This window comes from Papaver somniferum, chromosome 7, assembly GCF_003573695.1.
Source record: "Papaver somniferum cultivar HN1 chromosome 7, ASM357369v1, whole genome shotgun sequence".
NCBI classification, from domain to species: domain Eukaryota; kingdom Viridiplantae; phylum Streptophyta; class Magnoliopsida; order Ranunculales; family Papaveraceae; genus Papaver; species Papaver somniferum.
The window spans coordinates 255,541,028-255,567,616 of record NC_039364.1 but is presented as its reverse complement, the minus strand read 5'-3'; the positions used below and the strand labels follow the sequence as shown (position 1 = coordinate 255,567,616).

Genomic DNA, 26,589 nt, shown 5'->3' with positions numbered 1-26,589 from the left:
ACAATATTTATACACGCAAACTATCACTATCAACTTGATACTATCAAGTTGTCACTTGAATAGTTGAATGCACTCCCCGATTTTTGAATAATGCATATTCGTATTCAAAAGGATTCAAAAGACTCAACACTTTGAAGTCGATGATAAGTGAAAATGATGAAATATTGTAGTAATAATACCATCAACAAGATTTGCTACTCTGCAAGGTGATCCTGCGAGATGGTGGTTGTCCTACGGTGCTCAGTTTCCGTCACTCCAGTGGATTACGGTAAACACTAAGCAAGATAAAAACATTGTTTGGATCCGAGAGGAATTGAAGTGTTTTTGGAAGAATACACACCAAATTACGCAACCTTTTAGTTTCGTCAAGAATAAACGATATGGTGTATGTTCAGTACAATTTACGATTAGAGCAGCAAAGAGCTCAAGGTAAAGGAAAGCGACATAACATCGACGTCCACGATGTTCATAGCCTACTAAAAGATGACAATATGCCTTACTGGATAGCAGAGGATGAAGAAACACCAGTTTTACCTCAAGAAGAACATTAGTTAAATGAATTGGAAAAGGAAGCGACTAATAATCCATAGCCTCTCCCTCTACCATAAAAATGGCATGATCCACAATTTTAAATCCCATATCAAAGGTTGCCGGTGAGTAACTTTGTTTATGACTTTGGTAATCTAACATTTGGAGACAACACACAAGGTCATGAAATTGTAAATCCCACCCGAGGAATTAATGAAGAGCTTAATTCTAATATTGATATCAATAATGAAGTAGATAATCATAATGATGATTAGGAAGAAGACTATGCCTATGGCAATGGCAATACTGTTAATTACGACATCCAGATGCATTACGAGAACCAATATGAAGAGGAGGAGGAGGAGGAGGAATCAACTAAGAATCACCGAGAAAATAGACAATACTTGAATAAGTCAAAAAGAATCCTAGTTCAAGTTGGTTTGCTTAAGTTTTAAAATTTCAAGCACTACTGCACTAGGTTACTTATTGTAAGTTTATAAAATTTGAAGTGTTTAAATATATAGGTATCACGTACCGTATGGGATACATTTGTATTATTTTTAAAATTATGGTTGTAAGTTTAAAAATAAAAATTGCATAAGAATTTCTCCAACTTAATTTTTGTTTTCCTAAAAAAAAGGTATAACGGGTGTGAAAATAGAAATGACGGTCTAGAAAACTGGTGTTAAAATGTTATTTATAAGAAAAAAATAGAAATATCAATTTTAGAAAAACTGAAATCACATGCGTGAAAACGATTATTACTGGTGTAAATAACGTTGTTTTCCTATTTATCGGTGTTAATTAGGCACGGATATCGGTGAGCCTCACGGGCACGCTATATAGGCATCACCATTATAACGGCCGTATTTTCGGGAAAAAATGATCGTGTTTCAAACCTTGTTATGATATGAATTTCTTATCTAACGGTAATCACATACTTAAAAACGGTTACAACTGGTCCAAATAACATCGTTACTACGTTTTTTCATTTTTTTTGCTTTATTTAATTTATTTGATTTTTATATATTTTTTTTGGGTTTTTTACATACAAATTTATGGATATCTTGTAAAATTTACAACCATGAATATAACTTATAACAATAAATTGTAGTTATCGTCTACCGATAATATTTATACACGCAAACTATCACTATGAACTTGATACTATCAAGTTGTCGCTTGAATAGTTGAATGCACTCCCCAATTTTTGAATAACGCATATTCGTATTCAAAAGGAGTTAAAAGACTCAACACTTTGAAGTCGATGATAAGTGAAACTGATAAAATATTGTAGTAATAATACCATCAACAAGATTGGCTGCTCTGCAAGGTGATCCTGCAACATGGTGGTTATCCTATGGTGCTCAGTTTCCATCACTCCAGTGGATTTTGGTAAGATCAAGAAAGATAAACACATTGTATGGATCCGAGAGGAATTGAAGTGTGTTTTAAAGAATACACACCAAACTATGCAACCTTTTAGTTTCGTCAAGAATAACTGATCTGGTGTATGTTCAGTACAATTTACGATTAGAGCATCAAAGAGTTCAAGGTAAAGGAAAGCGACATCACATCGACGTCCACGATGTTCATAGCCTACTGACAGATGCCAATATGCTTGACTGGATAGCAGAGGATGAAGAAACACCAATTTTACCTCAGGAAGAACATTAATTAAATTAATTGTAAAAGGAAGCGACTAATAATCCAGAGCCTTTCTCTCCACCATACAAATGGCATGATCCAGATGTTGAAATCCCATATCAAAGGTTTTCGGTGAGTAACTTTGTTTATGACTTTCGTAATCTAACATTTGGAGACAACACACAAGGTCATGAAATTTTAAACCCCATATACAATTCTCATTACACTATCGATGACCCTGAAGAAGATACCTGAGGAATTAATGAAGATTTCAATTCCAATATTGATATCAATAATGAAGTAGATAATCGTAATGATGATTAGGAAGAAGACTATGGTTATGGCAATGGCGATACTGTTAATTACGACAGCCAGATGCATTACGAGAACCAATAGGAGATGGAGGAGGAGGAATCAATCAAGAATCACCAAGAAAATTGACAATACTTTGAATAAGTCAAAAAACAAATGCTAGTTAAAGTTGGTTTGTTTAAGTTTTGAAATTTCAAGCACTACTGCACTAGGTTACTTATTGTAAGTTTATCAAATTTGAAGTGTTTAATTATATAGGTATCCTGTACCGTATGGGATACATTTGTATTATTTTTAAAATTTTGGTTATAAGTTTAAAAATAAAAATTGCATAAGAATTTCTCCAACTTAATTTTTGTTTTCCTAAAAAAAAGGTATAATATGTATGAAAACGTAAAATACGGTGTAGAAAACTTGTGTTAAAATGTTATTTTTAAGAAAAATAACGGAAATACAAAATTTAGAAAAACGAAAATCACATGCGTGAAAACGATTATTATTGGTCTAAATAACGCTGTTTTTTCTTATTTATCAGTGTTAATTAGGCACGCATATCGGTGAGCCTCACGGGCACGCTATATAGGCGTGACTGTCATAACAGCCGTATTTTCGGGAAAAATGACCGTGTTTCAAACCTTGTTCTGATCTGAATTTCTTATCTAACGGTAATCACATACGGGAAAACGGTTACAACGGGTCTAAATAACATTGTTACTACGTTTTTTCATTTTTTTTTTGCTTTATTTAATTTTTTTATTTTTGATTTATTTGTTTTTTGTTTCTTTACATACAAATTTATGGATATCTTGTAAAATTCACAACCACGAGTCTATAGCTTATAGCAATGAATTGTAGTTATCGTCTACCGACAATATTTATACACGTAAACTATCACTATCAAGTTGTCACTTGAATAGTTGAATGCACTCCCCAATTTTTGAATAATGCATATTCGTATTCAAAAGAAGTCTAACGACTCAAAACTATGCTGTCGATAATAAGTGAAACTGATAAAATATTGTAGTAATAATACCATCAGCAAGATTGGATGCTCCGCAAGGTGATCCTGTAAGCTGGTGGTTGTCCTACGGTGCTCAGTTTCCATCACTCCATGGGATTGCGGTAAAGATACTAAGCCAGACAAACAAATCATCTGGATCCGAGAGGAATTGAAGCGTGTTTGAAAAAATCCACACCAAACTACGCAACCGTTTAGTTTCGTCAAGAATAAACGATCCCATGTATGTTCAGTACAATTTAAGATTGGAGCAGAAAAGAGTTCAAGGTAAACCAAAGCAACATAACATCGATGTCCACGAAGTTCATAGCCTGCTGAAAGATGACAATATGCTTGACTGGATAGCAGGGGATGACAAAACACCAGTTTTACCTCAGGAAGAACATTAGCTAAATGAATTGGAAGAGGAAGCGGCTAATAATCCAGAGCCTCTCCCTCCACCATACGAATGACATGATCCATAAGTTGAAATCCCATATCAAAGGTTGCCGGTGAGTAACTTTGTTTATGACTTTGTTAATCTAACATTTGGAAACAATACACAAGGTCATGAAAATTTAAATCCCATTTACAATTCTCATTACATTGTCGATAATCCTGAAGAAGATACCTAAGGAACTAATGAAGAGTATAATTCCAATACTGATATCAATAATGAAGTAGATAATCCTAATGATGATTAAAAAGAATACTATTGTTATGACGATGACGATACTGTTAATTACGATAGCCAGATGCATTACGAGAACCAATATGAGGAGGAGGACTCAACTAAGAATCACCAAGAAAATAGACAATACTTGAATAAGTCGAAAAATAAATCAGGTTCAAGTTGGTTTGTTTAAGTTTTAAAATTTCAAGCACTACTGCACTAGGTTACTTATTGTAAGTTTATAGAATTTGAAGTGTTTAATCATATAGGTCTCCCGTACCGTACGGGATACTTTTGTATTATTTTTAAAATTCTGGTTGTAACTTTGAAAATAAAAATTACATAAGAATTTCTCCAACTTAATTTTTGTTTTCCTAAAAAGGGTTGTAACGGGTGTGAAAACGGAAAATACGGTCTAAAAAACTTGTGTTATAATGTTATTTAGAAGAAAAAATCGAAAATATCAATTTTAGAAAACGGAAATCACATTCATGAAAACGGTTAATACGGATCTAAATAACCTTGTTTTTTTTCTATTTATTGGTGTCATTTAGGCACGCATATCGATGAGCCTCACGGTCACGGTATATAGGCGTGACCATTAAAACGGCCGTTTCCCAAACCTTGCATTTGACTACTCCTGTTAATGTCTAGTCAAGCTAAGCCCCCGTCCACCACACGATCTTGAACAGATTTTGCTTTGATGTTGGATAGCGTCGTTTCCTCCAAACCTCCTAAGCCACCATTCTTTGAAGTGGATATATATTGCCAAACATTCTTTGTTCCATTTGACGGACCATGCCTGTATCATTATGCGAGAACTGCAGTAGACTTGGGAAAACCCCATTTCCCGTTGTGCTTAGGTGTAAACACAAAGAATACAAGAATTGTGTAATTCAATTATGTAATTTGATGTGTTGAGAAGGTAATCTTGGATTTCAAACAAATTTGACCAGAAATTTTTTAACTCTTTGAAGAAGTTAACTTAATATAGAGATTTCACCGGCGGAAAAGAACCTGTAGCTGTGAGCGCCCACCTTCTACAATATCCGCTAAGTTATCTAAACTTGGAGAGGAACCAATGATTAATAATAGAGCAGGAAAATCATCGGCTTCTTCAAAATTCAGCGTTCTCTTAAGATGGAATTCCCAACTAGTCTGATAAAAAAAAAAAAAAAAAAATTTTTGCTCGTGCGCCTAGCTCGCCTTTGATAACATAGGTTTGTTTGAATATGTGGAGACGATGATGGCCAGATGTTATTCAAGATCTCATATGGAATAATCTTCCATACGCGGTTTGGTGAGCTACGTGGCTGGAAAGGTACGCTTCCATCTTAAAAAAAAAAGTTAGGAGTGCTATTTATAGAAAGGAGAAGAAATTTGGAACTAAAGTTAGGCTTGACATGTTTATTATCGGAGCATTATAAATAGGGACATAAACCTACTGCCTAAGAGCATGTCGTAGAGAGATGATCAATATCACACAATGGGAAGTCGATGTCAACAGAGAACTTATAAGCATCGAGAGCAAGAGAGGTACGTAATGCACTGCATGTAATTTTACATTACTTTATTTTTTTTAGCTTCTTGTACTATGATTTTAAAGTTTGACCTCTAGGATTGCTGTTTGTGTTTCAGGATTCCAGAAAATTTTCTAGGCGAAGTTCAATATTATGATTTTCATAATCACGATGATTCCTACCCTCGTAGGCGTACCCGTTATGTTAATGTTGATTTCTCAGATTGCGAATCGGTAGATTCGCATACCAACTACAAAAAACACAATACATCAAAAAAAATTAACAACTCCGGAGTTACTGCTGTGAAAAATCGATATACAGTTGTTGACATGGATGAAAGTTCCTTGTGCACACTATGAACAACAAAATCCGGGTAGAGAAGTAAAAGAAGAAGAAGATAAAGGAGAAGCCGCCGGGTTGTATTGGAAGAACTTGAGTCCTTGGTTTAAAGAAGGGAGGCAGTACTGGATAGATTCTTGGTCTAAAGAAGACAACGGTGGGAATAAGAGGTACACTTACAGAAGTATGTACTCTGATGAAGATGAAGATAAATATTTGTACTCTGATGAAGATGAAGACATATTTTGGCTTATAAATGTAGATGGTTTCTTTAGAAAGAATCGTAAAGCAGGATATGGAGTTATAATACCCAATCGCAATGGTGTGCCAATACTTGCATCTGCCTCGGTTTATGAACAAGGAAAACCAGTTTCACGGATTTATCACGCGTTGCAGGGAATTGTTAGAGGTCTAGAACTGGCTATAAAGTACGAATTTCGGAAAGTTTACTTGTTTTACACTTTACCCCATGCTATAGACATTCGCAAAATTCTTAGAAGCAGATTCTTTCAAGAAGATGACGCCGCATGTGACTGAAAATAGAAAGCCTGATTTAACATTCAATATAGTTTGTGAGAGATGTTTAAAGAAATAATTGTAAGGGAAGGGATGAGTTTAACCTAGTGTATCCTCTCATTCAGGAAATAATACAGAAGTGTTATATATTTTACGACTCTGATCCTAAGCACTACAGGTTTTACTCGACTGAGTTGTACTGTAGAAACATAAAAAGAAAGTACAATATTCCTGCCGATTACCTTGCAAAAACTTCAGGTGAACAAAAAAGAGATGAAACAATGTTAGAGAAAATATATTCTTGTTACTCATGTTTCCTTAGTCTATTAGGTTTCCCAGTTTACTAGGTCTTTCCTAAACTTAGTCTTACGTAAATATAGTTCTTTCCTAGAATATCTCTATTTGTTGTAACCTATTTTGTTGTAACTTCACTATATATATCAATAAGAATAAACAAGATATTCACAGTTGTGAAAACCATAAACACTGTCTTCTGGATATAAATCCAATATGGTATCTTCGTGCTAGGTTTTATCAAATCCAAAAAAAAAAAGAAAAAAACCTTTTTTTTCTTCTTCCCAGACGTTATTTTTTTTCTTTCTTCTTTACCGAGCACCTTCGTTCTTCTTCCAACAGCATCAATGGGAGACAACAATGATTCATTGACAGGCAACAACAACACTGGTATTGATTCTAATCCTCACCTTCATCCTTCTAGTCCTTATTATGTTCATCCAGCAGACAATCCTACAACTATTCTTTATCAACCCGTTCTCACAAGTGAAAACTATGCCACTTGGGTTCGTGGTTTTCGTAAGGCCTTAAGTGCCAAGGCCAAGCTTGGCTACATCGATGGCACAATTGTTAAGCCAGAAATTTCAGCCGATATACCGTACTGGCAACGCTGCGATGATCTTGTTGGCAGTTGGGTTTGCAATTCTTGTGAACCAGCAATTGGTCGTAGTGTGATGTCTTTCGAAACTGCTCATGAGATGTGGATGGATTTGCAGAGCCGTTTTGCTCAGTCCAATGCAACAAAGTTACATGCCATCAAACAGTCCATTTCAACCTTGAAACAAGAACACCAAACTGTTGCTCAATATTACACATAACTCAAAACTCTTTGGGATCAATTGGATTCTTTTCAGCCTCCCACTGCTTGCATCTGTAATGCTGGTAAGTCCATCCTTGAACACCATAACCAAGATCGTGCTATGGAGTTTTTACAGGGTCTTCAGGAGCGCTTCTCTGCCTTGCGCAGTCAACTTCTGGTCATCGAGCCATTGCCGTCAGCAGCGAAACTTTACAATCTCGTCAGGAAAGAGGAAGAGCAACAAGGCCTCAACTATGCTGCTGTTCCTCTTCTTGACTCTGCGGCCTTGTCTGCTGCTCACACAGACAATAGGAGTTATCGCACTTCGTCCCAGTTTCGCTCTGTTCACAGCCACTCCAACGGCAACAAACGTCCACGACCCTTTTGCGATCATTGTAATCGGCATGGCCATACACGTACGGTGTGCTGGAAGCTTCATGGTTACCCTAACAGCAGCGGTAACGAACCCTCCAAAGCTGCTGTTGTTGCTGCCAGTCACGCCCTGGCTGCTGTCGCTCCTCCTGGACAGCACTGCAACGTCTCTGACACGCTCCCAGCTGCACCCACCATCACTGCCGAACAGTACCAGCAACTTATCAACCTGCTATCCCCTCCAAACAACAGCGATATCTCCTCTCCAGCAGCCAATTTCGCGGGTGAGTTCTCTGCCAAAATTCCTTCTTTGTTCTCTGCCAATTTCGCTGGTGACTGTGATTCATTATTTCCACATATTGCTACAATTTGCAGATGTGTCTCCACTTTACCGTCTATTTCTTCTTTGCCAAGAATATTTGCTTGTTCTTTATCTACTTGGATTGTCGACAGTGGTGCTACGCACCATATATGCTCTTCTTTATCGTATTTCACTACTTATGCGTTGGTTGATAAACCAATTGAAGTTCAATTGCCAGATGGATCGTTTACCTCTGTGAGTCATGTTGGTAATATTGATTTATCACCTCAAATCAAATTACTAAACGTTCTTCATGTTCCCAGTTTTAAGTTCAATCTCATATCGGTCAGTCAATTAACAAAAACAACCAATTGTTGTATTAAATTCTCTCATGATTCGTGTGTCTTCCAGGACCTTCAAACGAACAAGGAGATTGGATTGAGTAGGCGCATTGCAGGCCTATAGTATAGTTCATGAAGATTCTCCCTTTTCTATGGGGTGAACAGAGTTCGTTATAGTATAGTTCAGTTCAGTCCCGGAGGGATCAGAACACGAACAAGATTAGGAATTAGCTAGTGAATGACCTCGCTGATCACAGACGCTATCTCTTAAAATGCTCTCGCTACTTCCAGAAACGAATTCCTCTTAGATCGGAATAGCATCGATGGCCCGAGGTAGAGCACTCATTGGGCTAGGGTGGCCACAATTTGCCTTACCAACCCCGGGGAAACTCCGAAAGCTGACAACTATTAACATGAAAAAGAAGGCAAGGGAAGAATTAACGGAACAAGCAACGGAACAAGCAGTGGGTTCCTACAGGCGAAGCATATCAATCTCCGAAACACAGGACCCGAGAACGCTTTTCCCTCTCCTTTGATCACTAAATAAGTCAAGTAAACTCATAAGAGAAGAAAGTTTGATCTAACGAAGTGAATTCAGTAAACTCATAAAAGAAGAAGTATTCTTTTGTACGCAAGAGTCAATTCCTTGGATGGATGTCTGAGCGGTCCTTCTGTTTTTTCTTTTATTGCAAATAAGAGGCCAATGGATATGTGGCATTGCCGTTTAGGCCATCCCAGTGAGGAGTGTTTTCGTTTCTTATCTCGCACTTTTAATTGCATTGACTCCAAGAATATTCACTCTTGTATTGTGTGTCCCTTGGCTAAACAAACAAGGTTATCATTTAATAAAAGTACTTCTTCTTCTTCTTATGCTTTCCAGCTAATTCATGCTGATCTTTGGGGACCATTTTACGTGGCATCCTCTACGGGTGCCAGATATTTTCTCACTTTAGTTGATGATTATACTAGATGCACTTGGGTTTATCTCATGGTTGCCAAATCAGAAACTCTAATATGTTTACAAAATTTTTTCCAATTTGGGATTCGACAATATGGTCACAAAATTGCTACCATAACTTCTGGTGCTCATACTACATTCATTCCTAAACTTCAAACTTTTCGTTCTGATAATGGTTCTGAATTTAAATCTAAAGAAATCCAGTCTTAGTTTTATCAGAATGGTATTTTACATCAAACAAGTTGTGTATACACACCTCAACAAAATGGAATTGTCGAACGTAAACATAGACATCTCCTTAATGTAGCTCGTGCTTTACGTTTTCAGTCTAATGTTCCTTTACAATTTTGGGGTGAATGCATATTGACTACGGCATATTTAATCAACAAAATGCCGACCCCAGTCTTATCCCACAAATCTCCTCATGAAATGCTATTGTCCACATTACCGTCTTATTATCATTTACGGGTTTTTGGTTGCCTTTGTTTTGGCCGCAATCCACGTCCGTCTCACAAATTCGATGCTCGTGCTAGACCGGGCATTTTTGTTGGCTATCCTTACAACCAGAAAGGCTACAAAATATATGACCTTGATTCCAAGACAATTTACATATCCAGAGATGTTGTGTTTCATGAAACAATTTTTCCCTTTCATGATATTGGCTCTCTTCCGCATTCAACTATCGCCAATCATGCACGCGACTCTGATCTTGCGTTTTATGACTCCATTCTACTTCCACATGTAGATAACTCTACTCAACACTCTACTATTTCACAAACATCCCCGGCCCCAGTGGCGCAGGACTCCCTTATAAATTCTCAACATCACTTCTCTTCCGCCGAAATGCCATCGCAAGATAATTCTCTCTTCACATATCATAAAGGAAATAAATCCATTTTTGTCCTCATTTATGTTGATGATATCATTATCACCGGTACTGATAATATTTTCATCAACTCTCTCAAATCCAGACTTGCGTCCTATTTCTCAATCAAAGATTTGGGAAAATTACAATACTTCTTGGGCATCGAAGTTTCTCGTTCTTCCAAAGGAATTTTTCTTTGTCAAAGGAAGTACATTCTGGATATCCTAAAGGATTCTGGATTCACTGGAACGCGCACCTCTTCTTTTCCTATGGATGCGCATCTAAAACTGACATCCGAGGCTGGTACACCTTTGCCATATCCTAGTATTTATCGGCGCTTAATTGGTCGTCTTTTATACCTTACAGTCACACGACCAGATATCACTTATGCAGTGAATTATTTAAGCCAATTTATGCAACGTCCTCATTCTTCACATCTGGATGCTGCTAATCATGTTTCACGATACCTTAAAGGTACTATTGTTCATGGAATTTTTCTGGCCTCTTCCACTCCTTTGATACTCAAAGGATATACCGACTCTGATTGGGCAGGCTGCCCAATGACCCGCCGATCCACTACTGGATACCTTGTTACTATAGGTAACAGCCCAGTTTCCTGGAAATCTAAAAAGCAACCCACGGTTGCTCGTTCTTTGGCTGAGGCTGAATATCGTGCTCTTGCACATTTAACTGCAGAACTACAATGGCTTCGTTATTTGTTTCAGGATTTAAGAATTCCTTGTATTCTTCCAATAGTTGTTTCCTGTGACAGTCAGGCAGCTATTCACATTGCTCAAAATCCAGTATTTCACGAGAGGACGAAGCACATCGAAATTGATTGTTATTTCGTACGGGAGAAACTCCTCAACGGCTTAATTAAACCACCACATATACCGCCTTCTGAACAGCTTGCAGATTTATTCACAAAACCTTTAGGTGTCAAGCAATTTCAACATTTGGTTAGCAAGTTGGGTATTCGATCTGGCTCGACTCCTCCAACTTGAGGGGGGGTGTTAGAGAAAATATATTCTTGTTACTCATGTTTCCTTAGTCTATTAGGTTTCCCAGTTTACTAGGTCTTTCCTAAACTTAGTCTTACGTAAATATAGTTCTTTCCTAGAATATCTCTATTTGTTGTAACTTATTTTGTTGTAACTTCACTATATATATCAATAAGAATAAACAAGATATTCACGGTTGTGAAAACCATAAACACTGTCTTCTGGATATAAATCCAATAAACAAGATGAATTTTCCGAGGAACTGAAAGACATTCTTTACGCGGAAGCAGACATTATTGAAAGGATAGGTACTCGCAGATGGACACGGTCCATATTCAAATGTCCCGGATGCATATGATTGTTATCCCTATCAATCATTAGTTAGCTAGCTGCAATGCATAGAGGCTTGTGTTTCTCTGTGTAAAAGTGGCTTTTCTTTTTGAATTAAACTTTATAAAAAGCGAAGTGAATCTACTTATTGATCTTGACAGACAGACGCACTAACAGACAGTAACGGTCTTCACAAACACACAATAGTAAACTCACCTGTTAAAACAAACTAGACCAGCATTTACACTCGATTGATTTGGTTGTTGTTTTAATACTGATCTGCGCATTTACACTCGATTACCAGAGTACCTGAATTTTGAAGATTCTGAAATACTTGGAAGACATTTGAGATCCTACCGCACCTGCATGTTCCAAAGACAGATACGCTGAGATAACATATGGTGATGTGTATCGACGCTGCCGTTGTATGTGAGGGAGGATCTTTCCATCTCCTTCACTCTTTGAACTAGTCCAGTATGTATCCTTGCTTACTATCAATACCGGCCCAACTGATGGTGATTACACTTGATGTCTTCGTGAGTAGAAGTAAGAATATGAACCATGTTTTATGACATGCATTATTATAAACGTGTAATTATGTTAAGAATATATAGGGCAAATCTCGTTTATTATTGGGGCGTCCTTGTGTCTAGCGACTCTAGCCTTATAAATAAAGGCTCTAATATCATTCTATTGTACACAACTCATAAGAATTCTCTCTTCTTCTCTCCCTTTACTTTGTACCCCTTTCTCTATTTTCTAGTTTCACAACACGTCATCAGCACGTGATTCTAACTAAGGAACAATAAATTTTTCTGCCGATCATCTCCAAACAGAAGTTGAAAAATATATAGCCAGATCGTGTGATTGGATATGAAGGTTTTCTTCAGGGATGCACAACTGCTCCAATTGCCGCAATCGCAAACTGTAAGTCTCATTTTTATAATTTTATTTCACGTTTACAGATTTTTGTGTTGGAACTCGTATTCCACTATTGATTTTTTTGTTTGTTTTTTTGTTTACATGAGTTGATTCTCTGGTTTGATTAGCATCTTCGATCAACCGTCCAAGTAACTAATGATAGAGAGTGATGGCCGTCCACCATTATACAGAAAAATCTAAACTGTATTTTAATTATTAATATTTTATTATAGATTTTCCGTCTTTGTACTTTGTATTTTGTACGTATTAAGTTCTATTAGGTGTCGGTGATTAATTTTTAAATCTGATTCTCCTTGGAGAAAGAAAAAACAAAAACTCATCGCAATATGCTTTATAATTTCTATTTCTTAACTGAAATTGTAATCACCTAAAACTGGTGGTGTCGTAATCCAATTCTATTTGGTATCTTTGTCCCTTAAACAAGGATCATGTGATTTATTTCTAGGGTTTCTATTCTTTGTAACAAGAAACCATTCTTTTACCACTATGGAATTCCATAGTAAACGACATCTTCTTGTTTTTTCGGTCGTCGATATGATTTTGGTATATCGTTCTACCAATGGGTATTAATTTTTTCAATAGATTCTCTATAATGAGATGCAAAATATTGGCATTCTAAGTATTTTAGTCAATTTTGATTATTGATCTCTATTCCTTCAAAGAAATCTTTATCAACCAAAAAGTAGATTTTTCTCTACAAAGAATACCATAATGATTTCTTTATTTGTCTCAAAAAAATCATTTAAACCCATTGAAATTAGATTTCTGCATGGATCCTATAAGGATGAGACTGGTTATTACGACAAACACCAATTTAACAATTTTTGGTTTTCTTCATTGTATTATTCTCCAAAATTTGAAATAATTCCACTTTTAGTTGGAATTGGACACTAAAGATCAAAAGGGTGCGCACCCGGCTTGTTAGCCAATATAATTAGTCCTTGTACTTACTATTGATCCTTTGATAAAGAAAGTTTCCAAAATTTATTTTAAAGTGAATAGTATCTCGTTGGTCCTGCAAGTGACGAAGTTATTGGAGATTGTTTGCATATTTTATGTGTTTTTGGTTGTAGCAAATAAAATCCATGGTTAACATTAAATTTGTATGTCCACTAGATAATAATTTAATATTTTTTTTGGGATAATTTTTTTTATGGTTTTTGAAGTCATTATCTATAGTCCAACTGGTGTTGTTAAAACTCAAAAATTATTATGAGTATATGTCCTCGATTTAATCGGATAATACTCTGCAAACTTATTTCGCATATGAGATGATTATATTTTCGTTATAATTAGGGGGAGACTATACATTACCATACGTTTCTCTCACATTTTGATCAAATGGAAAAAGGCTGTTTGCTAGGTGTGAAAATATCTCATCTAGCTTTTATATAAGCTTCTGCCGTTTGAAAAGGAAAACTCAATAACATCTATCAAGCAAGTAGGATTTTATATAGGCTACATATATCTCCAATAGAGTCTATCATAATATGATTCACATTCTCAAAATTTATATCTCCTCATTTGAATAGTAGGAAATTATCATGCCCATGGGCGCTGGTACAAGTAAATTTTGAACTTTTGAAAATATACATATACTTGAGAATTGTGTGGGATCGTGGTAAACAAAAATTATTGTCGAATTTTCATTTAAAGTAGCTACTGAAACAAATGATGGTGGTTTTGAACCCTTCTGCATAGGAATATCGACTTATGTGATTGGTTGGCATACAATCCAAATACAAATTAGATTGGATTAATTTCTCGATTAACAAAATTTCGGATCCAAGACTTGACACCATAAATTGCCGAGCCTATTTATTTTAGGGTGGTGTAGTCATTATAATGCGTTATATGAGAAAACTGATCATTGAATAAATGATTGAAGTTATTTATTTTTGCTCAGAACCTAGGATTGGTTCAATAATATTCTGTTCCTCCAAAATGATGCATTTGACGTGGTAATCTTGAATGACTCTTATTGCATTCACACAAGACATGTGGTCGGAGAACAATATCAAAATTTTAATCCTAAGTGGATTACATTTATATTAAGGCTGCTATCTGACTCGATTATGTCAGGATTAACAATCCTTTATGTGTTTTAAAAATTTTGGTGAAAGATCAAAAATCCGTATTAATTAGTTTATTATGTCGGCTTCATAGGTCTCTTAAAGAGTCTATAAAACACTAAAACCACGCTTTAGCAGCATAAGTTCTATTTTGTTTTTATTTTCTTAAATCTGCAGTTAGAATTATGCTAGATTAAACTCATCTTTAAAATAGACTAGAGTTATTATTTTGATGCTTTTCTTTTGTAAAACTCATATTGTTGGGTTAGCATCCATATTTACGTCAAAAGTTGTACTCATTTCCCTTCGTTTCAGGTTTTATCCCATGTGGTTTTACTGACAAGGTTTTAACGAGGCAACATCTCGTTGGTGTTTGATTTTCTTTCAAAAATGTTGATATTTGTGCTCTTTTTCCTTTGTCCAATTTTTTTCCCATCGGGTTTTACTGGCAAGGTTTTAGTGAGACAAATTAATTCAACATGGTGGTCATAGAAAGGGGAGTTGTATGGATTTTGGTAATTTGGCGGATTCCCACAATTAAGTAGGTCATTTTGTTAGACCACATCAACATAACCATCTTCTATGAATTTGGATATCATTCTCATCGGTAGTATGACTAAAAAATTCGTACACCTATGATACTGTAATTGCATATTGGCACTTTTTTGAAGAAATTACATCAACTACTTCTACAAATCATCTTCAAGAAGCTAGTAATCCAAGTAAGTCCTCAATGTATTTAAAGAAGCGTGAAGATTCGAAAACACTACCATTAGAAGACTACAAAAAGAAGACTTCATCAGCTGGAAAATTTCTCACGAAAGCATTGTTATCTCCAGCATTCAAGAAATCTGTCTATCAAAATTTCCTCAACTCGAAGATTTGCAAGCCCAGATTTAACTGAAGTACTTATCAGGGGGAGTATCAAATTAGAAGGTATTTTATTGGACTATCACGTTATACTTTTTTTTCCTCCATCAAGGTTTTTCCCATTGGGTTTTCCTTTTCAAGGTTTTAACGAGGCAACATTTGCGTGTCCAAATCTTTTCTAAGTTTTCTCAATTGTACTCTTTTCCCTTCGATCAAGTTTTGTCCTTTACGAATTTTCTGACAAGGTTTTAACGAGGCAATTAGCTTAGACACAATGTCATCAGGGGGAGTGTTATAAACGTGTAACTATGTTAAAAATATCTAGGGAAAATCTTGTTTATTACTGGGATGCCTTTGTGTCTAGCCCTATAAATAGAAGCTCTAATAGCAGTCTATTGTACACAACTGATACAAATTCTCTCTTCTTCTCTCCCTCTACTTTGTGTCCCTTTCTCTATTTTCTAGTTTCACAACATGCATATAATTTTGGAGGCATATAAATTTATTTTCCTAACTAAGGCGTGTTTATATGGGGTGTCTAATGGGTATTAGAAAACTAATTGTAAGTGGTTTCTTTATTAATTTCCCATGTATCCTCACACACTTTTACTGATAATAAAATTGTAAGTTATTAAAAGAAATGCAATATGGTTCTCATTCAAAGAAATGCAAGATTGGTCGATTTACGTGCATTTGATTCACATTCTGGACTGTTGAGGTTATTAATCTTATCTTGGGCTTGTGTCGAAGGAAGTGCTTCTTTACAATCACTAAAATATTTTCCAGTAACACCTTTCAGATGAGGATGAAGATCGAGCAAGATAACAAGTTTGAATAGATCATTCAGATGACTGTGAAAGACCAAGAAAAACAGTAGATTAATGACTTTAAAATATTTTGAGTAATGGTTTCAAAGAGGATATTTATTGCCGCATATTGGGGTTCAGAAGATCTACTACTACATTAGCATTTGGATCAATATACTTCCAAGTATAATTATTGGTAGTAAAGTCGTTATACAGTTTTGGCTGTTGCTCGCTGAAGGAATCCTTGATTCAATATTACTTTTGCAGATTGATGTGTTGTTGTTAAGTGACAAGTTCGGATTACCAGTTACACTACAAAAAATCAATCAAATTAATCATATACTTAACAGATAACGAATGATAATTAAAATGAATGGATTCGAAAGAAAACCAGGTTCACTTACCTTAACTTTAGATTGCTATTCTTCAACAATGAACATGGTATCTCTCCAGAAAAATTGTTACCTTCCAAATTTCTACAGAGTATATTGGAAAAAACAATTAAAGGTTTATCATTGTCAATTAGTAGTATATTAATTAAAGGGAAAAATTAGTTGCAAGTAAATTTTGAACTTACAACAAATCAAGTTTAGGCAATGTGCCTAGAAACTCTGGAATTGCTAGTGTCAAATTGTTATTGCTGAAATCTCTGCCAATCATATAACACAATTGTTTAATCTATGACCGTCACAAATTAATTTTTGTAATGCAAATATTTTTGTTACGCACATAGTTTGGAGAGCATCCATTGCACTAAAATCCGGTAGGCTGCCGATCAATCCAAGATCATTCAGATAACTGTAAAAGACCCATGTTATTGCATATGGCATCACTAATTTCTAATTGAAGTATAATAAAAGCATTTGTAAGCTGCAAATTCTTGTTCATTTACTATGATTCTATTGGGAAGTACAGAAAAGGTTGTTCTTACAGTGCTATAACTCGCGGAGAATCAGTATCAGAATCACAAGCAACCCATTCCCAAGTATATGGTGAAGGCAAACAAGGATCACCAGTCCAATCTTGAAGTTGAATGAAACTCTTTTGCAATAACCCCAATGAAATCACTAATTAACGAAAAGAGAAACTAATTAATTAAGAAACCAAATAAACTAAAAAGTTCTTTCAATAAACTTGTAGATAAAAGGAGAGAATTAATTTACCATCACTTGAATTGGTTCCTTGAACTAATTTATCACCAATATAGAAATTTTCAACCGCGTTGATCAATGGCGGAAGAGTTGAATCCTTTGTCGGGACAATTTCAATTTTGAATATACCAACAAAAGGATCAGCAGTAACATTTTCAAAGCGAACCTCCAATGCACGTCCGTAAGGTGGAATCACAGGGCCATACTCTTGATAACTCTTATCAGCAAAAAAATAACCGTTAACTATGACACTAAATGATCGTTTCTGAGTAGAACTTAATATCATCACTTCTGAGAAATATATATTGATATGAAAAGGAACTCTAAAATCTGTTTTGCCTTGAAGAGTTATGTTCGCAGACGAAATCAGATTCACTGCTGAAGTCCTCATCACAATATCAGGAGGCCTATCACCGATGTTGACTTCAAGGGATGTCGAGTTATTTCTAACCTTAGCTGTAGATGGTATATCAATCGGATTCCAAATTCGGCCGTAACTATCTTCAGGGTACCTACATCGTAAATCAAGATTCTAAATATGGTAAAAAACTGCTTGTTAATTAATTAGATAGTAATCCCATGTTGGAAAATATGCATACCTTACAGTTGTGCTGACACCAAAAGCAACTCTTTTGTCGAAAAACAAGGGATAATTTGGATCACTATAGCTACTGTATATGTCTGAATCCAAGCTTCGTACTTCTAGAGCCGATATAAATGGAAAGTTATCCACGTTAGTTTGGCCGAGACATACAATTATAGTACTGCTTATACTGTTCAATGAATAAACCACTTCATGATATACCACTCGGTCCATCGATGTAACAACTTGTGTCCAGTTATTCCCATTGAATTGAAGACGAAAAGTCGGGGGACTTGATTTATTGTCATAGTTTCCATAGAAGAAACTAGCTCGAAGAAGAACCCGTTCAACCGAGGTACTATCTTCAGATTTGTTATCAACATCTAATGAATAACAATTCTTTTTTAGAATACTGAATTCCCTAAGGGTGCTCATAACATGAGAATCCCAAGCAGGTGGTAAATCCTTTGTAATGACATTTCTAGTTTCGCCTGTTTTTACGTACTGATCATCCGCAACCCAAACGAGAGAAGATTTATCCGTGTAAGGTTCCGGTGAAGAAGAACCACAATCTATGTTCATAAGCACTGTAATTAAGATGATTAAATGTCATCAATTTTTTTTTAATTCGGAACAAAATGTTTAGAGAAAAATAAACATAAAAATTAGAGATAAAGAACCACATTACCTTTTGCGGATACTGGTACAACGATATGAAAACATGAGAGTTGTGAAAAGAGTAAAAGAACAAGAAGAAGACGAGGATCAAGATTTAGAGTTTGCATGTTGGAATTCCTATGTGGAGATTTGGATCATTATAGAGATTATAAGTTCTTAAGTTGTGTATTTTGATCAAAATCGACTAAGTTGGACTTTTGTCTGATGAACATATTATTTGTCATGTGAAGGTGATGTTCCACTACTGTCAAAATGATATTTAGCATTGACGTGCAAGAGATACATGCCCACGTCCTGATAACCTACATATCATGGATGCTGGTCCTGATAAAATATTTATAAAGAAAAAGACGTGTTGCACTAACCTGATTAAGCTGAGTATTATGGGCATGGAAGCTAAAATTTTATGCAAACAAGTGCATTGAGAAAAATGATGAGTAACATCCGAATATCGAGCATCAGTTTTTTTTTTCAAGACAGGCATAGACTTGGGTCTTGAAGCCAAGTCTGTCTTATTAACTTGGTTAGACGCTGCTGGTTTGCGTCTACGCACATCAACTTCTCTCAAACGACAGTCAATTGGGAGGTATTTATTCATGTTAACTTTTCCTTTTCTTTTTTGAGTTTGCCTGCAGCTTACTCGCAAGTTTTTGTATCTACTCCTCGTACAGATGTATGTTCTTAATCTATTTGATTTCTCTTCTTATCAGTTTGGCATTTTAATGTACAAAACAAATGCGTTGGCACGCATAACATGATTATTATGATATGCGGACTTGCAGAACTTTTAGGATGAAAATCACGTCCAAGAAACTTAATCTATTGTAGCAGCCAATGTTTATGGCATAAACCACTCGTGGTGTCGAGATAACCTATGTAGCAAGAGGTCTACTGCGACACCCGTTATCTGTTACTGTAGCAAGAGATCATACTTCTTTGCCACATTCTTTTCATGTCGTTGCTACAGTTGTACGGCAAAAGTTTCATTTTACAGCAGTAAATTATAGTTTTAGCCGCACTTGAAAACTATTGCAACTAAAAAATTTCTTTTGCAACATTATATATTCAATGTGTGATAATATATAGTGTAGTAATAGGTAGATTTTCTTGTAGTGACTGCACAACATGGCCGACTAAACTCTTTGGCCACACTTCAAGAACGATACGCTCTAATATGTGCACCATGTACCGACACTCTTTACTCTCAATATGATTCAGGTGATGAGGCACGATTTTAAATACGCCCCTTCACATTTCGTGGTCTAAGACGTGGAGATTTAATCGGGACTATGTTACCATAATTCATCGCTTCATTGATAAATATTTGTATTTGTCTCCCTCAACTTCTTAACTATGACAACATAATGATATAACTGGTTACCCTTTTTCAACCCCCTTTACAAATTTCAGTTAACATTTGAAGAACGAAAAAAAAAAGTAAAAAAAAAAAGAAAGAATCAAAAACCAAAGAAAAAACGCGACCAAAGCAATACAATGTTGCGGACAACAGCTGTTGCAATTTTTCGGCACTCATCTTGGCACAATATCTCCTGCCACCAAGCTATTTTGTGCCGAGTGCGAAGTTGAAATACTATCGTAAGAAATCAAAGGCACATCGGAGAGGTCACTCTGAGGCGGATCAGATTGCACGTTCTTTGAATTATCATCGCTTGGTGTATTTATCTTCAAGGATGTAAGTGCTTCCAGACTTGTTGCAACTTGTTTCATTGTAGGGCGATCATCCCCTTTTAAGCTAAGGCATCTCTTTGCAAGCTCTGCAACTGCATTTACTTGCTCCGGGTTTCCCTCATTTAAAACTCGATCCTCAAGAAGTTGGGACAAATTGTTTGCTTTCATCGAGGAAAGGAAAAATGTAGCTAAATTTCTTTGTTCTTCGGATCTATTGAAACAAATGGATTTTTCTCCGGTTAAGAGTTCTACAACAACTACACCGAAACTATAAACATCACTTTTCTCGGTCAACTGGCTTGTATTAAAGTATTCTGGATCCAGATATCCTAATGTACCTTGAACCAATGTGTCTACCCATGTTTGATCCAGAGGAACCAACCGTGATGCTCCGAAATCTGATACTTTCGCTGTGTATTTTTCGTCTAACAATATGTTAGCAGACTTTATATCTCTATGAATAATAGGTGTAGAGGCAGCGGAGTGTAAATATGAAAGTGCATTTGCAATTTCGGTAGCAATTGTCAAACGACTTCCCCAAGATATAGTGGAAAAACCGTTCTTGTCATGAATATGTTCAGCAAGGGTGCCATTAGAAACGTATTCATATACAAGCAAAGGGACTGCAGTTTCTAAACAACAACCTAAAAGTTTTACTACGTTTCTATGGTTAATTTGAGTTAGGATAATAACCTCATTTATGAACTGCTCAATTTGGCTCTGGTCGACTAATTTCGACTTCTTAACTGCAACTACACGCTTATCAAATAATGCTCCCTTGTAAACTGTACCAAACCCTCCTCGTCCAAGGACTTGATCTTCGTCATAATTGTTGGTTGCCAATTCTAACTCTTCTGCTGTAAAAATCCTTGTTTCTATCCCACCAGTTTGGGAGGATATTTGGTTTCTTAACATTAACCCACCGTTTCGCTGAAAGAATCGCTCTTTGACTTTGCGTATTTTTTGCTTTTTAAGCATTACGTATGAAAAAGAAGTGCAGATGACCAAAAAGAATAACCCAAATCCCAAACCTGCACATCAATTACTTCATTTATAAATGCAAATGTTTCACCGACGAGTTAGCAGTAAAAATTACTAGACACGTACCGAGAGCTGCCTTTATTACTGGAAATTTGGTAGCACAACCAGTCCCATCTTTCCTCCCATCCCCATAACTGCCTGGTGGGCAAGAGCAAACATAATCTCCATCCGTATTAGTACAGGCTCCTATGCAGGGGTTGTTGGATTGATCTTCACATTCGTTTATATCTGTCAATGGAGACGCTAGCATCGATCAGTGTAATTATGTAAGATGTAATACAAAAATTATCATCATGGAATTTTACTCTTAACACCGAATATATATACCAAAAAATTACGTACCTATACACCCAGGTTCAAGATAGGGGTTTCCTGCGTAACCTTTTGTGCAAGTACACCGATATCCTGGATTGTTCACCGTCTCAGTACAATGACTATTATTCTGGCACGCATAAGTATTGGGGCTTACTTGAGCTTGTTCACAACTCTTATCTCCTATAGCCCAATCGAGCACCACTGGTATGACCTTAGTGTCTTTACGTACAGATCCATTCAGACGAAGATCCGATGCTTCAAGCGTGAATTGCCCTGCCTCAGCCAAGAAAGCGAAGTTGCACGAATTGTAAGACGATTTTGGAGGGTTTCCTTGTAAGACACCATCCAGTCTTGAAGTGAATTTTTTCATACCCTTCGGGACAGTTACCTGGCAGCAACCACTGGTGCCAGTGCAAGCCCCAACATCCATATTTTTGTTACTCTTACATTTCGATATACATGAATCAGTACTTAAAGCAGTTTCGTTATCTCCCGACTGACCTATTATTGTAGCGATGATTTCACAACCAATCCCAAAAAACATGTTTTTCTTGTATGATGCTGTAAACACCGAGCTAGTCATGTCTAACTCGTATCTCCCGTAGTCAAACTGGTGTCCGGAATCATTGTAACATAAGTAGGCTTTGCTGGTTTGGACACGTATTTCAGTCTCTGTTATACTGAAAATTTCTATTGTACCTTCCTTTCCAGGGAAGAGTTTGGGAGGATCATATGAAGTATTGCAGCGCAAGTTGTACCCAGAAGCAGACTTGCCGCCAACAGTTTGATCAATAAAGCAGCCATCACCTATACCAAATGGGTATGGAATGCTTATATTCCCACATTGCGATTGGCAACCTGGTTTTGCCTGTAAGAATGTCGATGACTCCACTGACGTTGTTGATGATATTGTTAACATTAAAAACCAGGAAAATATGATCTGCATGACTAAGAAGAAAAATTGCTGATACATTTTTGATATAGCCAAATGTGTTAATTTGCTTGATTAATGAATAATATCAGAAATTATTGGATGATAATCAGGATGAACTGATCAATGAAGGATACAAACTTGTAATTAGAGAAACTTAATTAAAAGGCTACTTAATTAAACAAACTTGACCTTTACCTGTATAAAAGTTGAAAATATGAAAATACTGAGTGCACGTTTGTGCTTGCAGCCATAAAACGGACGTGCTCCATTACCACTGTGATCTCATGATCTTTTTGTATGATATCCTAATAGAAGTTAATTAGTTATTAAAATGGTTAGTCATGTCTAGGACTCCTTATTAGTTTAAAGAAACCAGATTCCAGATTCCAAATCTCTAGCCGACCAAGTTGTAGATGTACTGTCTATAACCACCTCACACGTTCCTGCAGAATCAATCCAATATAAGATATCAAGAATTTAAGATAAGTTTAATCCTTGTTTCTTCCCCAAAAACTAACTAAGGTCTCTAATTTAATTTTCTTCTGGAAAATTTTGATAGGCGAAATCATTTATCGTCAACTATATCATTCATCTATAGTTAGCTGTCTCCAGCAGTAATGTATAGGTGACATGCTAAGATCAAATGCTATCTCAAAGTAGGGTACTATCTATAATACACCCACACACGATTGTACCTTATACTACTAAATGACTTTCATTCTCAAACCTTTATTAATTTAAAGAAACAAAAAATTCTAAATCACAGTTACCCGATTTGGCAATCTTGTGTATAAACTGTAGTATAACAAACAGACAGGAATAGAAACGCAAACCCAATTAGACAAACCAAAGTTGAGGCAAGGATTACATCCTCTAGCCTTAGGAATAGAAACGCAAACCCAATTGGTGCTTATGGATTATCGATGTCTCCCAGGATACAACGACTTTCTTCTCGATGTAGTAGCACTCCAAACTTCGAGAAACGGCGGACCAAACTTAAAACCATAAACTCTCTCTTTAACACAAACTAAATTGATGATTTTAGAATGCTCTAGGATGATAATTAGGTTTCTAATTGATCGCTCTTTTCCGAGTGTGTGCAGGGTTTATATAGAAATTACTAGTACCTCTTTAATGAAGAATCATAATTCTTCACATACATCTTCATTGAATAATCATGATGTTTCAAGGATTTCACCAAGGGGTGCGTCTCCCGAATTCCAAATAGAATCCCATTCACGTTTGGGTTTAGGTTTGGGTTAGTTTCAAACTTGAAACCGAAACTGAACTTAATGGACATCCAATATTACGATTAAGCCCAACCATTTTGTATAACCCAACATCCAAATCCAAACCGGTATTAAGCAAGACTTTTCTATTCATATACGAAGTTCAATTTTCCGACAACCCCACTAGAGTGCAGGAAATTATGGACGACATATACATGCTTTTAAGTGAGTTGCAGGTTCTTTTTTGCTAAATCTGCAAGCTGACAAGCTGTAGCTATACTAAAGCCACATTGCCTGAGATTTAATCCGATGTCGAATATAAAAAAATTCTACGGAGTATAAGTTACAAGATCTTACCCCATTAGTGTAATGTTATATTTTTATCAGCCATCACTATTACTTTAGGCTCCCTTAATTTATCCAAATACATTTTAGATGAACTTTTTGAGCATGGGTTGAACCATATTGGGCTGACAATGGATATTTGGATTGAGACACCTAAATTAGTAAAGAAGAATTATATTTTTTTTAAAGCAACCCCAGAGAGGCCATTTATTGATCAAAGAAAAGCAAACAAAAGGCCGAGGGGATCAAAGAAAAGAAAACAGAAGGTGGAGGGAATAAAAGCATAACCTCCAAAAGAAGTACTATATGTTTAGGAGCTTTTTATGGAAAAGATGCATTATTTCAGTATTGGGGATTAACTCGAACACATGTTCCTGGATCATCATAAATACAACATTATTGTAGAATTTGCGAATGTCACAAATAAATTTTCGTTTATGGAAACCCATTTGGTTTATTATGGAAACCTGTTTGGTTATAAAAGAAACAAAGGACTTATTAAAGATGCCCAATTGGCTTATTTGGAAGCCCAGATAGTTGATAAAAGCAATCCATTGTTTATTATAGAAGCCCAAAGACTTATTTTGGAAGTCATTTTGAGATAGATACAAATCTTGGAAGATATAAAAGGATCTTCCAAAATAAATACAAATCTTGAGAGATAAATATGAATCTTTCAAGATAGATTCAAATGTTGTGGGGATAGACACAAATCTTCAGGGGATAAATATGGATCTTCCAAAATATATTCAAATCTTGGAAGATAGACAAGGATCTTCCAAGATAGACCCAAATCTTGTAAAGATATACAAGGATCTGTCAAGATAAACATAAATATGGAGAAGATAAACATGGATCTTCAAGAATAGACACAAATATTAAAAGATAAGTACAAATTTAGACGGTTATTTTGGCAAAGCTAGGGTCCACAACTCACTTGTCTAGAACTCTTGTTGATTTTTAGCATCGGATTGTCTTTGCAGGCCCCCTTCCCCAATTTTCTTCATCAATATTCTTGGAGGCTCTAATCAACGGCGGCGATTAAATCACCTTACGCACATATCGAAGATTGTTGAGGTAATTAATTTTGCACCAATATTTTTTGGCGCTGACTAAGGAAAACAAGCAAAAGATCGTTTTCCCCCATCGAGAAAAAATGTTTTCCAATCGTTTTTGAAAATTAGGGTTCCAAAAACGTTGTAAAAAAGTTGTAGAAAGTCTAAAAAACATGGTCATCCAGAATTGCAGAAAGTCTGGAAAAACGTCATGATTGAGAGTTGCAGAGAGTCTCGGAAAACGTCGTGATACAAAGTTGCACAAATTTTCGTAAACATCACGATCTAGAGTTGCAGAAAGTCTAGTAAACGTCGGAGATCCAGAGTTGTAGTAAGTCTCGCAAACGTCACGATCCAAGGAAAATCTCGGAAACGTCGTGATCAAGAGTTGCGGAAAGTTCAGAAACGCTGTGAAATAAAACGTTGTTAAAATAAAAACTAACCAAAAGTAAGACATGGAGTCTTCACAAGCAAATCAACATGGAAGAAACGGAGATGCACCTACCTGACACTCTCCTACTCAACGTAACAACAATCGAACTGTATGGAGTGCCGTCGTCAAGACTTTCCAAGACGGAAGGGAAACATCAATTTCCTCGACGACATTGAGTGCTCATTTTGTGAGAACCTGGTCAAGTTTCAGGGGAAACAATGTTTGGATACGTAGAACACCTCCCCAAACAATCAGTGAAAACCTAAATCGTCAGAGAGAGCTTCGAAATCAGCACCCGATCATCCAGGAGCTTCATTGTGGTGACGTTGCTAATAGAGGTGTGTGCACTCCCCCACGTAATGCACAAATTGTCAACCCACAAGTGACGTCGTTTCCAGGAGTTGGAAAAGGAAACCAAGCGACTAAAAATCGCATTGGTGAAAAGAAAGCATCTTGAAAAAGTTATTATCCCGCATTCCGAAAGTGATAGTACAAATGTCACAAACCATCATAATCATCGAGAACATGACAGCCCTCGCTTATGGAAGGAAGTTCCCGATGAGCGTTTTCCCGGTCTAAGTGATGCAAGAAGAGTTGAGGATGACAGGAACGATTATCAAAGTCGTGATCACTATAATGACAGCTATTATGAT

General features: G+C 36.1%; 3 protein-coding genes across 3 annotated transcripts; 1 reads left to right on the top strand and 2 right to left on the bottom strand.

Annotated features, from left to right (window-relative positions):
* Window positions 1-7,173: 7,173 nt before the first annotated feature.
* On the top strand, window positions 7,174-7,644 carry LOC113296403. Its single transcript, XM_026544714.1, has one exon. It carries the CDS (start codon window positions 7,174-7,176, stop codon window positions 7,642-7,644), a length of 471 nt encoding a protein of 156 aa, XP_026400499.1.
* An 8,887-nt stretch (window positions 7,645-16,531) lies between these two features.
* Window positions 16,532-19,002, bottom strand: LOC113296402 (probable LRR receptor-like serine/threonine-protein kinase At1g05700). The gene is made up of 8 exons (XM_026544713.1): window positions 18,906-19,002; window positions 18,234-18,804; window positions 17,647-18,146; window positions 17,415-17,550; window positions 17,213-17,281; window positions 17,061-17,132; window positions 16,888-16,959; window positions 16,532-16,795 (listed from the first exon to the last, which is right to left on the bottom strand). The coding sequence occupies exons 1-8, from the start codon at window positions 19,000-19,002 to the stop codon at window positions 16,636-16,638; spliced, it is 1,677 nt and encodes a 558-aa protein (XP_026400498.1). The 3' UTR covers window positions 16,532-16,635.
* A 1,423-nt stretch (window positions 19,003-20,425) lies between these two features.
* On the bottom strand, window positions 20,426-23,170 carry LOC113296401 (wall-associated receptor kinase 2-like). The gene is made up of 4 exons (XM_026544712.1): window positions 23,070-23,170; window positions 21,968-22,880; window positions 21,692-21,853; window positions 20,426-21,615 (listed from the first exon to the last, which is right to left on the bottom strand). Exons 2-4 carry the CDS (start codon window positions 22,857-22,859, stop codon window positions 20,426-20,428), a joined length of 2,244 nt encoding a protein of 747 aa, XP_026400497.1. The 5' UTR covers window positions 22,860-22,880; window positions 23,070-23,170.
* Window positions 23,171-26,589: the final 3,419 nt, after the last annotated feature.

Bases quoted from the DNA above. Each gene is read 5' to 3' on its own strand.
- LOC113296401 (XM_026544712.1), bottom strand. From the start codon at position 22,859: ATGTTAACAATATCATCAACAACGTCAGTGGAGTCATCGACATTCTTA. The intron at 21,854-21,967 runs GTACGTAATTTT...CTCCATTGACAG, and splicing joins TCTTGAACCTGGGTGTATAG to ATATAAACGAATGTGAAGAT. The intron at 21,616-21,691 runs GTACGTGTCTAG...ATTGATGTGCAG, and splicing joins AGTAATAAAGGCAGCTCTCG to GTTTGGGATTTGGGTTATTC.
- LOC113296402 (XM_026544713.1), bottom strand. From the start codon at position 19,002: ATGCAAACTCTAAATCTTGATCCTCGTCTTCTTCTTGTTCTTTTACTC. The intron at 18,147-18,233 runs GTATGCATATTT...TTTACGATGTAG, and splicing joins GGTGTCAGCACAACTGTAAG to GTACCCTGAAGATAGTTACG. The intron at 16,960-17,060 runs GTAAGTTCAAAA...TATACTCTGTAG, and splicing joins TTGCCTAAACTTGATTTGTT to AAATTTGGAAGGTAACAATT.
- LOC113296403 (XM_026544714.1), top strand. From the start codon at position 7,174: ATGGGAGACAACAATGATTCATTGACAGGCAACAACAACACTGGTATT.